Source organism: Ziziphus jujuba, chromosome 1 (genome assembly GCF_031755915.1).
Source record: "Ziziphus jujuba cultivar Dongzao chromosome 1, ASM3175591v1".
NCBI classification, from domain to species: domain Eukaryota; kingdom Viridiplantae; phylum Streptophyta; class Magnoliopsida; order Rosales; family Rhamnaceae; genus Ziziphus; species Ziziphus jujuba.
Genome location: NC_083379.1, coordinates 11,983,963 through 11,998,972, shown reverse-complemented (window position 1 = coordinate 11,998,972; position 15,010 = coordinate 11,983,963). Strand labels below are relative to the sequence as shown.

The following is a 15,010-nucleotide window of genomic DNA, read 5'->3' as shown; positions in this document are numbered from 1 at the left end:
CTTGTTTTATAAATATGGTATATATTTGACCTTTATCTAATAAATGCATTTAAAAATCAATAAACAGACCTTATATATGGGATTGGAATATGTAATTTTTGTGTTTTTTGGGTGAATATGGGATTGGATTATGGATAATATTCCTAACTTAAATTAATATTGAAAATTTGCTGCTTTCAGATTTAAAGAGGAGGGAAAGAGACTCATTCAATTCCAACTCATATAGCCCTTTCATTATCGTAGTCCTACAAATGGTGGGCCAAAGTGTCTTTCACATTTTCTCTTTTAAAATAAGTCAATAAAATGACAAAAGAAAACAGAAAGCAACCTAAGATCATGGGGAAGAAATGAATAAAGAATAAAACAGAGAAAGTGAAAGGTCTAGTCATGATGAGATGCATGATTGCCAAAGTTCATATAATTTGGTTGTATAGCTGGACAAGCTAACTTAGTAACTTTATAAGATGCTTTACTTCAAATTTTAGGTTAAGTAATGTAATATTGTCCTTTTATCACAATTATTTATTTAAATCTTTCTTCTCAAGTTCCAATCTAATGGATATCAACAAAAAAAGAAAAAAAAAGAAAAGAAAAAGAAAATGATAAAGGTCCCAAGCCAATGAAATCACCATGTAGAAATGATACCATGCTCCATCTACCACTTTAACTTTCATGTGTCTTTACCTCACAGTCATCTGATGTACCCAATAAAATGCATTTAATCTTGTTTTGGTATTTTATTTACTCATTTTATAGTTTCATCATATGATCTTAATTTTATAGTAAAATAGTGTCCTTATTAGATAGAAACACTTTTATTAAGGTGGTGCATAATTCATTGCGAACAAATTCAAAAATTCAAAATCTTAAATCACCAGCGTTTAAAAAATAATTGTTGATTGCAAATTGAATTTTGAGAGAGAGTGAAAACATCTGATAATAATAAACCATTTTATTACCTGACATCTAATTTTTGATAAAAATATAGAAACCATCATTTTCTTCTGCAAAGTTTGACAACTTCACTGTTTTTGGATTTTATGGTAATTACTAAAAAATTCAATAAAATTGGATTCCAGATTGGAGCCAAATTGATACGGTTAATCTATGATTAGATTAGGTTTTTATTTTTATTTTTTTATATTGTATTTCGATTTGTTTATACTAACTTTGTACTGCAAGAGTACAAGAAAAATGAAAATATTTGAAGATTTTTTAATCAACAAAAAATGAAAAAAAATGAAAAATGAAATGATAAAATTGACGGAGGATATTTCATATTTGGCAATATACAAACAAATATATTATACGCTAAGCTTCATCAAAAAGACATTTTAAAAAACGACAAAAGTCAAAAAGAAGGGAGGGGGCAAGTTCCGGTAATTTCAGTGATTTTCAGGGGCGTTTCGTTTCCTCTTTGACTCCCGCTCACCAAATCCATGCCCCCAAACTATGTTATTTATTTATTTTTATCTTCTCCAAAAACCCTAAAAACCAGACACAAACTCTGTTCACGGAAACACCAAAAAATAAAAAAAAATAAAAAAAAAGCAGAAGAAAAACACTTGAAAACAGCTTTTTTCTCTTTCAAAATTCAACTGTCACCTCGGGATTTCACATTTGACTGTTAATCTTGGGCAATCAAATTGTAGTCAGTGGATTCAGCTTCTTCCCCAGTAAGTATTCAGTGTTGGCATTTGAACTGTAAAATTATTTATTATTTATTTTTTATACTTATTTTCGAAAGAAAATGTTTTCTTCTTTTTTTTTTTTGGGGTTTCGGTTTTTGCTTTTTGCTTTGGAAGTGTTTTTTGTAAGCTTAAGTTGAGAGCAGATGCGTATATATAGTTAGAAAGTTGAATTTTTTAAGCTCAATTTGGTCTTACAAAATTTTCTGCATTTGTTTGGCTGCTGGGAAATGCATGAATGGAAAGGGATAAGAGTTTAGAAGCTCATTTGAGCATATTATTACCATTCTGGCTCAGATTTTTTTTGTTTTTTTTGTTGTTTTTCTTTCCCTTTATCGGTGATTGATTCATGATAATATGTTGTCATTTTGATTTGTAATACCGCACACGCACATTTTCGGAATGTGCTTCTGAACTTTTCTCTGTTTTGTTCCTAATATTCACAATTTTTGGCAGTCTGGATGCTATGTGGCCTAAATAATTAGACCTCTTGGGTCGCTTATGCCGCTGGGTTATTTTTTGGCGATGTCATCCTGAAGTGGAAATTTTCTTCTCAAATATCTGTGAAAGAAACTAAAAGGTTATGGAGAGTTTGAAAGTTATGGATGCCGCTATTGGATCATCCACTGATGGTTATGTGCAGCTTAGCAGTAATGCTAAAGACAATGAGAACTTGGGTGATCAGCTTGTTGAGGATTGGGATTCTTATTGGCAAGATATCACTGACCGGTTGACCATATCAAGGATGGTAACTGACTCGGTTATCAAGGGCATGGTGAATGCAGTCTCTCAAGAGGCAGCAGAGAAAATTGCACAAAAAGAGCTAGAGGTAGCTGGGATGAAGGAAATGTTACACTTTTACCATGTCGCCACAGATGACAATGTACCGTTGGGTTCTCTAGCATTGCAACATGAGTCAAAAGGTACCAAAGTCAAGATGCATTGTAGATTCTCAGAGGCTGTTGTAGAGCATGATAGGATGAAAGAAACTCTGAGCGGTCTTAAGAATACAACTGAAGAGCAGTTCAAGAAACTTAAGAAAGAAGTTAACCAGATACGAGGGTCTAGCTCCATAAAAAAAATTTGTTCAAGTTCTGAGTTGTTGGGATTGGGTGGGATATTACATGAAAAGGAATCTGAAAAAGGGCATGAAGTAGATAGAACATTTGCTAGTCTCAAAACTTCCTTAGACACGGTCTATAAACAGGTGGAAGAAATGGTTCACTCGTCCAAGGCATCACTCTGTAAATGGCAGAGCGAGCAAGAGTTCCAAGCAGAAATTGAATCAATGGTAATTGGGAATTGTATCCGTAGTCTTGAACAAGAGTTTGAAGAAAAACTTTGGGATAAATTTTGCGGTGAAAAAAGTATAAACTTGCTTGGGATGATGAATGAAATTTCAAGTCTTCGTCAAGAATTAGATGCCATTTCTAAATCATTGATTATTTCTGATGTCGGGCAGCTATCTTCTCATGCATCCTTCGATGGTGAGGAATGGAGTAATAGTAAAAAGAGTGACCATTTTCATTGCAAGCTTTTAAGCAATCATGCGACAACTTCATCTTCAATTAGGGAAGAAAATGGTAAACATGAGGAGTCACAGACTAATGTGCTAGAGAATTCAGATCCTCACCGATTTAAGGACATGAGTAAAGAACAAGTGAGCAGCTATTATTATAATGAGATGTCCAAGATGAAAAGGAATCATGAGTCTAAAGTGCAAGAGATGACTGAAGAATATTTCAGCCTCAAGAGGGAATTCTTGAAAGAAAGGTGGTCTTCTTTGCCGTCAAAGAAGGATAAGGAGTTTGATATATTGAGGAAAAGAATCCCGGAGGTAATTTTGAAATTGGATGGTATTCTTACAGGAAATGAGAAAATACCTCTGTTTGACAACAATGCTGATAGTCTTTGCAGTTTGAAGAACAGATTGGAAATGCTCCTTGTAGAAAACCGCCAGCTCAAAGATTTTCTTACAGATAAGAAGAAGGAAATTAAAGGCCTTGAATCACAACTTTCTGATGCCAAATTGAAAATATCAACGTACTCTTCGTCCGAGGCAAAATTGTTGAACAGAATTGAAAATCTTGAAGATGTGCAAATAGAAGCTTCAATTGGTGAAGATGTATTTAATTGTATTGTTAGGGAAATGATGGGCCAAATCAAATGTGGTGCTGAAGATTCAAATTTGGAGTATAGTGTCATGAAAGATATTTTTGAAAGCACATTCAAAGAAGCTGCTCATAATGCTAAACCTGCTAGCCAATGCCAAGTTGAAGATGCAGATATGCAGTCTGTCATAATGCAAGGATTGTCTGAATTTATATATAGAGAAGCCTGGAAAGATGCTGAGGAGAAACTCAATTATTTGAATATGAAATATATGGTAAAAGAAGAGAAATTAAAATTGGAGGTTATAGAAAAACAAAGATTAAGGCAAGAAATACGCTCCCTTACACGAGAAAAGGAGAAACTGGCCCAGGCTTCGGCAACTGCACTGGAAGAAATTGAGCAATATAAGATGGACATAGGCAAGTTGAATCAAAAGTTAAAGCAGGCAATGAATGAGTTAAGGGAAGTTGATGAAGAAAAAAGAACACTTTTAGCTGATTTGCAAAAGAAGCAGAATGTGATATTGCTATGTGACGCAAATGAACGTGAGATCAGGAAGCAAGTAGAATCAGTTATCGTTATTGTCAATGGATTAGTAAAAGCTGCTGCAGATTTTGAATGTAGAGTAACTGACAATATCTTCAAGAATTGTTTGAGGTACTTGCTCATTTATTATATTTTAAATGCTTTAATCAATAATTCTCTTTTGCATTGCAGCTTTGCGAATTTAGATTATTCTGGTTTTGGGTTATTTTTTTGAGACTATTTGTATGCTTAATCTTATAAGACTTTTGCATGTCTTATGACGTTTTAACTTGCATGTTCATGCTTATCATCTGGAAATTTTAATCCTTCGTGGCCTGGAAAGAGGTAGAAATATATTACAAACATGCTTCATATTTATGATTTACCTTCATTGATCCATAAAATATCTTTAAGGAAATCAATTCAAGACCCCTTAACTTCAGACTGGTATGGTGTACACAACTAGTGGTTGCGTAAATAAAATCATAAATATGAAGCATGCTTATAATCCTTAGTATATAGTAAACTAATAGGCAAAGAACAAGTGGAAGCCAACATGTATATGCTTTTTAAAGTATTTAGTGGTAGCATGGCCATCTACCAGTTACTATGGTTAATGTGAAGGTAGATACATAATTTTGCTAACTCTTGGTATGATTCCTAGTTATCCAAGCGTTACTGGCCAACATTGTTGCCTTGCTGTCTTATTTGAAATGTGAATAATGATTGGGCCAATTCAGTAGGGTGTTTTAGTATGTTTTGTTTTTCCAGAGCTTGGTCTATTAGCTTCTTTTTGCCTCAATTTTAATTCAATTGTAAGTTGTTTTTACGTAACTGTTTGCCTTGACTATTGTATCTGTTTTATTTTTTATTTGCTAGGCTCCTATTCAAACTTGGCTTATCTTTCTGAATAATATATTTTCAGGCCTTGCATCTGCATTGCCACTTCTTTCTTATCTAGCACTTAGCCGCATGGATAGCATTTTAAAATATTCTTCTTAAAATGTTGATTTTATTTTAACTTGAATTCATAATATTTATTTATCGGGGCTTTTTAGGTTGAAAAAATTGGATACTCAATCATGCTTCCTTATCCAAAAAGCTAATATCCTTAGAAGGACAGGGTTGCTGTACAAGCAGAGACTTGACAGGAAATGTTCTGACCTTCAAAAGGCTGAAGCTGAGGTATGTAAATCATATTAATGTATTTATGGGCTTCAACTTGATTGAATGGTTCTTATTGCTTCTCTGGTTGGAATTTGATGAGCAAAGAATTAGGATCATGTTTATCTTACTGCATTGGTATGCTGAATAGTTGTAATGATACAGCATTTCTTTTAACTGTTAATGTCGAGACTTGAGTAGCATATACTTGCTGTAGTGATCAAAAGAATACACGTAGACAGAAAACCAGAGTGAAGTCTATACGCCCTGATTAGAAGCATTTAATTAATACAACAGTGTAAAGATTTAAAAAGAAGGAAGAAAGGAAGAAGCACACAAGTAATAAATGACTGTGCATGTGTAGAGAAGAGGTGGGGGAGATGGAGGTACTTACACTTGCTTACAAACATGTGTACACACATACGGAGACTCAAAATAAGTGCATGTGTGTCCATAAAGGGGAAGGGTGGGATGGGGTGCTATGAGCACTCTGCTTTCTACTCTCATAAGATACTCCAAACCCCAAGATTATGCAATTTCCTAATAATTTGATAGGATTTGGAAAAAAGAAAAGAATAAAAAGAGCAGCAATATGGAAAATTGGTAGCTATTACATAAGGTCCTTGTTTACTGTTTTGTATATACACATAGTAGACGTGTGTGTGTGTGTATTATGTAGAGTATCCTTTCTTTTGTGTGTGTGTGTGTGTGTGTGTATTATGTAGAATATCCTTTCTTCACTCCTGAAATTTGTTTTGAAGTTGTGAAATTGACTTGTTATTCAATTCTTTATAGAATTCTTATTGGATTTGGATCTTGGATTTCAGGTTGATCTTTTGGGGGATAAAGTTGATGCACTTTCAAGTCTTCTTGAAAAGATATACATTGCACTTGATCATTATTCACCAATACTGCAGCATTATCCTGGAGTAAGATGATTTTCTATGTTAATTTGTTCCATTATGATCTATGTTCTATTGGTACAGGGGAGTGTGATTGTTATCTAAATATGCATCCAAATATAAAATAGAAGTAAGCATTTATGTATTCTTTCCAATTGTTTCTGTGAGCAGGAAGTTGCTTGGTTAGTTGTTTTTAGTTGCATTTTTTCTGCATACTGGATACATCTTATAAATGAACAAGCATGAAGGATATCTTTTTTTTTTTTTTCTTTTTTTTTTTGGGGTAAATTGCATGAAGGATATCTTGAACCTAAAAGAAAACGGAAGTGAATAATCTGAATGCACTGGAATGCTGTGCTTGAGTTCAGAGAAAGAGTTTCTCTTGATTGGTTATGCCATCAACGTAAGCAGTTGTCAGTTTAGGATGTTGATCTCAATATTTTTGTTAAAGTTACAAAACTTGTCTCTGTTTCCTGCCATTCATGGCAATCTTCTTCATCTTTTGAATTTGGCATTACCTGAAAGTTGCCAATTCCAATCTCTATGCCATACTATGATATTTATATCCAAGAAAATCATATAACTGGCAACAGAGAGATCTATAGTTTAGTACTCTGATGTGACATCTTATGCTGAATGGATAGTTTGGGGCACATAATTTTTCATATTGTTAGCTAATTAACCATGCATCATCGCTACAACCCTGTTTTATTTCGCTGCAAGAAATTGATGATCTATTTGCTTTGTTATAACATTGTGCATCGTTATTGAAGGTTTTTATTTCAGTGAAATTTCATAGGGGCTTCTTGACATTGCGCACCGCTGTGAAATTAATTTTATAGTTCTTATGGCAATATGCCAGCTTAAGATTAGTTTCTTGTATATTCTAGAAAAAATTGTACAAGAAAAATGGAAAGTCTTTGAACATCATTGTATAAAAGCACACTAAGTTATACCTTTTCCAACTCCTAAGCTTAAGCTTTGCAAAATGGAGCCAGCATTCTAATGGTGATCTATTGTATCGACTGATTATCTTGTTTGAAATGCTAATTAGTCGTATGCTCTATTTTTTCATCTATTTAATTCACCTTCTTCTCATGCTTATTTCAGATTGTTGAGATCTTGAAGCTTGTAAAAAGAGAATTAAGTGGAGAATCTACTCGTTCTGTGTGATCTGCATGTTAACACGGTAAATTTTTGACAGTGGCTTCTTCCATTTACAACAACTGTCATGTACATGCTGTATGCTAGAGTTAAATTATATTCTTACAGCATCGTTGGTGCATTGGCTCAAGGATAAATCTCATACCCAATACCTTTTTACTCAACAGGCTGAAGGCTACATTATTTTGTGAAGTGTCTATTCTCCTGTTCTTTTTCTGCTACAGCATTATGGAGACAGACTTCTTGCCAAGCAAGTGGCTGCCTTCTTTGAAAATAACTATAGAATACAACTAAATACTTGCACAGTTGAACCAGGAAAAGGATATAACCTTACATTACATATCCTGTAGATTTTTGGTTCCCCAGGCGTAGAAATTTGGGGGACAGATGCTAAATGGTTGTACCATATCAGTTGGGCGACTAGGAGAGGTTTGTTTTTGGTATAGAATCGTTTCATATTTCTTTATTGTCTTGGAGTCAAGGGAATCCCCTATCTCCTCTGGAGTCTCAACCAGAATTTTTTTTTTTTGTTTCCCTCCTCTCACAGTAGAAAGTTTTATGTTGCAATTTATCGACTCTACTGTATATGTGCGTAGTTCATACTGGAATTTAGTTTCTTAAATGGCATATCTACGGATGCCTTTTACAATGTCTGCTAATGCATTTTGTTTATTATATGATGAGAAGATGATGCGCTTGCTGTACACATAAAGTGAGCAAATTTGAATTATTATATTGTGTGTATATATATAAAAATAAATAAATAAATAAATAAATCTTGCTGATTTAGTTATAGAACATAACATAAGCCCATGGAGAAATATATATATATATATATATATTTGCCTTGGAAAGTAGGATCCTCTGATTGCTTTAGTTTGGAAGAAAATTGTGTGCAAGTAATTTTAGAAAATTATCTAAAAAACCTTTCTCAGATGATGGATTGGTACATTCCCTCACTTCTGGAAAAAAACTCAGAAACCACTGCCTAACTAATTTAAATATATGCATAAAAGAATAAAATAGAGAGCGACGTACTTTTAGAGAAATTAAGATTGTTTAAATCGATTTAATAACGCTGCCCCTAAATTCAACAATTCTTCTAGCCCTTGCTTGTTCCTTTTTGTATGCCATATGTGTTAATCACAGCAGATTGCTTCCCCTTTTGCAAAATTCCCCACTTTATTTCGTTGTTTTATACTAGCCCTGTAATGAAAGTAACATAACTCTATATGCATTGAGAGAGCATTTTGGGTTCTTTTCCAAGGTGATTGATGTTGATGTGTTGGAAAAAAAGAGTAGTTATCCTTACACAGCTTCAGAGTCAGTTGCAGTTTTAAAGAAATATCGTTGAATTTGAAGTTCATGCAGCAACAAGATTTTGCGTCTTTAATGACCAAAATGCGACTTTTGATCCCAAACATAGAAAGATAGCCCGAATTAATTCTATCACAAACGTATCCAATAACTAAGTAGATATGCTAAAAAATTTCCACTGCTAATGGGAAGTTGGGAATTAACAATGGCTTTAAATGGCTCTGTGTAGAAAAATATTTAAAAATTCTGTTCTTCTGTCTAGACAAAAGGGACAAAATAAAGAAAGATTTTTGAGGGTTACAATGTTGAACTAAATATACCGCAAAGAGAAATTAGTTTAATCAAAGATTGCTATAAAAGGATTGTAGATGAGACATTACTTGTTCCCTGACTTGGTCTCTCCTGATTTTTCCTGTGGTTGTTAGTGGGAATGACTTCTTCCACAAAACAAGTATCTTTGGTATCTTGAACCTGCAAAAAGATCAATAACCAAAAAAAAAAAAAAAAGGGAAAAAAAAAAAAAAAAAAAGGTAAGCCCCCAAGTATAGCACATTTTTCGACACACCAAAAGTACAGAAAGTAGGAAGATTCCTGGCAGTCAAAAATGCATGTTTAGGTACTATGTATATGAATTTTGAAAAGACGGATACCCAGCTAGATTCTTTTCTTTACAGTACTGTCGTAGAATATCACTGGATAAATGTTGTCTTTCTTCAGAAATTGAGTGTCTAAGACTACTTCTATGTGACCACTGCCAATCATTTCTTAATTGAATACAAGCAACAACCATCTCTGTTAGACGAGCATCTGGAATTCCCACAACGACAATGCCCATAACTCCCGGATGTTGTGATAGAATTGACTCTACCTGTTTCATCAAACAACTACACTTTTTATGAATTTATTAGAGACCATGAAAATAAGTAGAGTATTTATTGATAGTTTTCAAGAAAACTAAAAACTCGGCGAGTCTTTCTCTCCAGTGAGTGATGTATACTACAATGGATTAGCTTGTTAATCCAAAATTATAGTTTTGTTTTTCCTAATGATTTCTAGATAAGAAAGAGCATAGAGGTCAATGCATATAGCTTGCGCTCACCTCTTCAGGGTAAACATTTTCGCCTCCACTCTTGATCCGGCCATTAGTACGTCCAATTAGCCGTAAATTGCCATAGTCATCAATATACCCAATATCACCTGTGTCAAGCCAATCTTTGTTGCTGGAGTCTGATGCATCTGAGGGACTTTGATCCCAATATCTAAGCATTACATGTGGACCTCTTGTTAAAATCCTCCCAATGCGAGAAGAACCCTCAACATAGATCTTCAATTCTACATGGGGAGCAGGCTTTCCAACACAAACACCCTGCGGTGGGTGAACCGAAGTGGGTTTTCTTCCATCAGAAGTCTCAAGTGGCTGGATGGGAATTTCCAGTTTTGGGTCATAAAGGGTCATGAATGTTAGTGAAGAGCATGTCTCTGTCATCCCTTCATAAATTAGAAGGTAAGACAAGAAATTTAAATAAGAGTACTTCATATAATATGTAGAGGACAGACAGGAACAAAACAAACCTACAAAAAGCAATATCCACAAGTTTCCAAGGACAGTTTACATTTTGGATGTTTGCATTTGTGATAAGCTTGGCATTTCATAATTAATATATCTATCTATATATATATATATATATAGATATTAGAGAGAAATGTAAGAGATTAAATCTTTTTTAAGGGGAAACAAGGTGGAATAATAGAGACGCACCATAAGCTGAGAGAAGCTTAGCTCTTGGGAAGAATTTGGCTGCATCTCTGATAAGTTTTGTTGATAGACCTCCACCTCCATTTAATATCTTCTTAATACTATTTCTGCCTTTCCAAATTTCCTTACCCCTGAAAGCATCCGAAAAATATACTGAGAACACAAATAAATTCTTGGAATTTAGGCTGTCAATTTCATTTTTCAAAGAAAAAAATATATAAATTCTAGGAAAGGCAGATGTTGAAAGCTTCTCTACTGATAATCTAATTGCATTCAGGCATTTACAAGAAAAATAGCACTGCATGCAGCATTTTTATTTATTGAATTTTGATAAGCAAGTGATGTGGCAGGACTTTGGCTGTTGAAATATAAATGAAGCCCACAAGCACAATTTTGTTAGCTTATATTTGGTCTGTTTACTAAGTTAGTTTATACTCCAATAGTAGATAATTTAATGATTTAATCAGTTATTCCATGTTAACGTACACAATTAAGAAAGGGAGGCTCAAAGAGTAGCACATTCCGATGAAAATTATCCTATGTTATCTGTTCTAATGGCAAATTATTGTTTACCTTGGGGCAGAAATTAAATCAGCCATTATAGCAGGGACAGTGATTAGAGAAGTTACACCATGTTTCTCTATGGCTTCAATGGCTGATTTAGCATCGAACTTAGGTATCAAGACATGGCAAGCGCCGGTCATCAGCATGGCAAAGGCAGATGACAAACCACCAATGTGGCACAATGGAGCAGTATGCAAATATACCTGCAAAGCCACACAACAAAACATTCAATAGTCCTTCCTTCAGCTTCTTGTCAAAGCTGCTTATATGTTAAACTCTAATCCAAACATCCTTATCTCTGACTGTATTAGCTTCATAGCTTGGAGTGACATAAACTTGCATACATCATCCTCACTGTAACCGACAATGGCGATTTTAGCTAGGGACTGTACGATCAAAGCTGAATGGCTTATTGTAACTCCCTTCGGCTTTCCTGTGGTTCCTATAGTTTTTACAAAATTGATAAGGGAACGAAAATATGGGCAGAAAATATGTTTGAAAACTAAGGCAAAGACTGCTTTCAGAAGTTCATGCAACTTTAGTCTTGAATTTAACAAGTGGCAAATATCTGTGCATGGAAGCTAAAAGGAGTCAGAAGTTGAAGAAATAGTTGCTAAACAGTTCAGCTATCATTAAAAACTACCTCCTATAAAGAAACCATGCCAGACTCTCAAATCTCCAAGTCTGGTCGACCTCTTAGCTTGTGGCAATATCCTCGATAATGCTGCATCTCTTATATGTTTGTGGGTGTTGGTGACATGAAATTCCAACCTTAACTACACAATTTTAGAGATTTTCTATGAACTTAAATTATTATACACTTTGGAAACCTTAACTACATATTTTTCCTTCCTCTCACACATGAGAATGGTATCATTGGCCATGAAAGTTCAAGCTGATTTCTTACACACCAAGGCAATGAAAATATTCATGTGAAAGGTAACTGAAAAGAGTACAGTGCTTTTATACCTGATGTGAAGCAAATAAGAACAGTGCCCTCAGGTGCCCATGAGTAACTCAAAGGTAAATCCCTTGCAAAACCCTTCTTTATTGCTTCCATACTTAAAACTGCGAATATGAAGAACAAGAGACTAATTAAACCAGCAACGAAGCAAAAAATCATAATGGGTCTGCATTGAATCCGTAGATTTCAAAGAAACAATATACAGTTCCATGTTCCTATTGAATTTTTTTCTTCCTCCAAGGAAACCCGCCATCTTAGAGAAGCCAAATCATAATTCCAGAGTTTCGGAAACCAGTGGTTACAGCTCTTATCCATCACCAGCAATACCGGATTCACCATCTCCATAGCCAGCATTGCCTCTTCAAACCCCTGCAATTAAAATTACACACCATTGATAGCGTAAAGTATAAACTACAAAGCCAAATAAATAAATAAAAATCTATGTTATATAGATATATATATATATATATATATATCTATGACTCACCCATCTGTAATTCAGAGGAGCAGCAATGCCTCCCACATATGCAACCGCTAGTAACCATTCCAAGTACCACTCACTGAATTCGTAGCCAAACACTACAACAATTTCATTACCTTTTTTTTTTTTTTGTTGCCAATTTTTCTGTTTTTCAAAAGCAAACAAGAAGACAGAAAAAATCTTGGAACTTGTTTTCAGTTTGTGGGGCATTACCTGTTAAAGGCCGCTATGGCAACGACGTCGCCGCAGCCGAGGCCGAGGCTGAGCAAGCCTTGTGCGAGAGCCAATACGCCGTCCACGAATTCCGGACCGATCTGTCGTCGGTTGCCGGAGATGGTGAGGTGTGAGTTGCGCCGGAGAGTGGATAGGCGGCTCATGCAGTGGCAAATGTGAGCGTTTGAGTAATTAGCCATTTTCTTGGAGGGTGATTTTGGGAATTCAGTGAAGCTCTGTTTTCTCTGTTCTGCTAATTTTGTATGGTAGGAAACAGAGCTTAAACTGATTATTTGAAAAGGAAGATTGACTTTGAAAGCGCGGTTGAGACAAGCATCTCTGACTGATCTCCTTATCTTATCATTTTCCAACACGTGGTTGGGCTTATGGATAAGATATTCATTTTTAATAGTTCTTCTTCTTCTACTTATTTATTTATTATTATTATTACTATTTTTTTTGTGGCCCATCATTCTCGAGTTCTCGATGGTTGATTTTCAACATTTAACACAATTCAAATGTTTAATTATATATTATATTTGTAAGATTGACGATATTAAAGTTGTATATATTTTAATTTAAAATTATGAAATTTTTTAATCCAAAGTAGTTACAGGAAATTCTTGTTATTAGGGGTTTAAGACGATCACTATGTTCCTTTCTTTTTTTTTTTTTTTGGGTAAGAAAAACTACATATGGGGATTTGTTAAATTTTGTTTAAATTTGAACAATACCATTGAAAAAATAAAGAAATTAAAATTTCATTTATGATTAAAAATTTATTAGTGAGAATATAACTTATTTTAAGTGATAGGAGCAATGAATTATTAGTTTGGGAAGAGAAATAATGAAGAATTTATTGTTAATTACAATAGGAAAGAAAAGCTGTAATATCTTAATCCATTCAAAACATGAGGGTCAAAACAATAAGATGAAGGTGTATTGTTGACCAATTTAATAATTTGACTAATACAAGAAAAATCGATATTAATTATCTTTTAATTTACAGGAAAAGATATGTGGTAGATTTTTTTTTTTTTAATTAAAAATGATCAACAGCTTATCTTTTCTTTCAAGAAACTATGGCCTTGGGTAAGAAAAGTTTCGTGACTTATTCCAAAAAAAAAAGTATTGAAATTTTTAAAACTAATTTTCAATTTTAAAACTATATATGGGGTTAAATCATATTATATGCATACCTTGCAATATTAATCTGACTAATAAATATTTAAGGACGATTTGAACTTCCAATTGAAACTCCAAATTCATTTGATTTGACATCATTAATACAAAGAATTGTACATCTCCGTGCACCACATTTACGTCCCCTATTTCCACATTTTCACGAGGAAATCTTTCGCTGCAAACCAAATTAAAATTTAAAAAAAAAAGAAAAAAAGAAAAATGAAAACTTTTGTACCTTAAGACTGCATAATTATAAGGGCAATATTGATGATCCATGACAATAGGACTTCCAACATTGTTAGTAAGCAGAGTCAGGACATGTCTTAATTCATTTTCATGTCCCAATGAATGTCTTAATTCCTCACTGTCAATCCAATTACTTCATCATTGAGTGTTTTGCCAAGGCTTCCTACACTGATCCCATGGCCTGGTCTGCAATAAACGTCGGGAATGTTAAACATTTTTGCTACCTTGTCCAAGAGAAACACAATCATCTCCGGTGCCTACAACTGAACTCGAAATCTCTCGACGTGGTTTGAGCGTCCAATATGGATTCCGTCTGTGTTGAGACTGTCTACTGGTGCAGAAATGTTGAGGAATTTTAGCTTCAAATTGTTTGCAACCCAAACTGTTAATGTGGAAGAATTTACCGTCCACGGATTGTATTAATTCCTTGAATTGTTGAATCATTTACGAAGTTGAACCGTAATGACTTCACGTCCAAGAAAGAAAAAAAGAATATAGTTCATTACTTAATTAATTAACCAGTTAAATATAAATAGGAGTAAACAAATTAATGTTGTTAGTATTTGCTGAATTACTGTCCATTTGTCAAGGTCCTTTACATTGAAAACTACATTAGCAGGATCACCATTTGCTGCTATTAAAAACAATAATAAAATTGAGCATAGTGTTGGGAAATTAGTGAACCGAACCTGAAACCCACGATGAAGTGTATGCTTAACAAGATGACCA

The 15,010-nt window shown here is 34.1% G+C and overlaps 2 protein-coding genes across 6 annotated transcripts; one reads left to right on the top strand and one right to left on the bottom strand.

Moving 5' to 3' along the window:
* The first annotated feature begins 1,377 nt into the window (after nt 1-1,377).
* Nucleotides 1,378-8,235, top strand: LOC107417761 (WPP domain-associated protein). 2 transcript variants are annotated; one of them, XM_048480303.2, is made up of 6 exons: nt 1,378-1,676; nt 2,145-4,457; nt 5,384-5,510; nt 6,317-6,418; nt 7,502-7,580; nt 7,723-8,235. In XM_048480303.2, the coding sequence occupies exons 2-5, from the start codon at nt 2,272-2,274 to the stop codon at nt 7,562-7,564; spliced, it is 2,478 nt and encodes an 825-aa protein (XP_048336260.2). In that variant the 5' UTR covers nt 1,378-1,676; nt 2,145-2,271; the 3' UTR covers nt 7,565-7,580; nt 7,723-8,235. The 2 variants fall into 2 exon arrangements, with proteins under 2 accessions (XP_048336260.2, XP_048336264.2); XM_048480307.2 differs by having other exon boundaries at nt 1,378-1,680.
* An 843-nt stretch (nt 8,236-9,078) lies between these two features.
* Nucleotides 9,079-13,165, bottom strand: LOC107417730 (2-succinylbenzoate--CoA ligase, chloroplastic/peroxisomal). 4 transcript variants are annotated; one of them, XM_048467396.2, is made up of 10 exons: nt 12,851-13,159; nt 12,644-12,716; nt 12,360-12,525; nt 12,162-12,260; nt 11,537-11,634; nt 11,202-11,395; nt 10,632-10,759; nt 9,972-10,360; nt 9,523-9,740; nt 9,079-9,343 (listed from the first exon to the last, which is right to left on the bottom strand). In XM_048467396.2, exons 1-10 carry the CDS (start codon nt 13,048-13,050, stop codon nt 9,214-9,216), a joined length of 1,695 nt encoding a protein of 564 aa, XP_048323353.2. In that variant the 5' UTR covers nt 13,051-13,159; the 3' UTR covers nt 9,079-9,213. The 4 variants fall into 4 exon arrangements, 3 of the variants coding, with proteins under 3 accessions (XP_048323353.2, XP_048323354.2, XP_060672972.1); XM_048467397.2 differs by having other exon boundaries at nt 12,644-12,735; nt 12,851-12,992; XR_007238892.2 differs by having other exon boundaries at nt 9,203-9,343; nt 9,523-9,756; nt 12,851-13,165.
* Between the last annotated feature and the right edge of the window lie 1,845 nt (nt 13,166-15,010).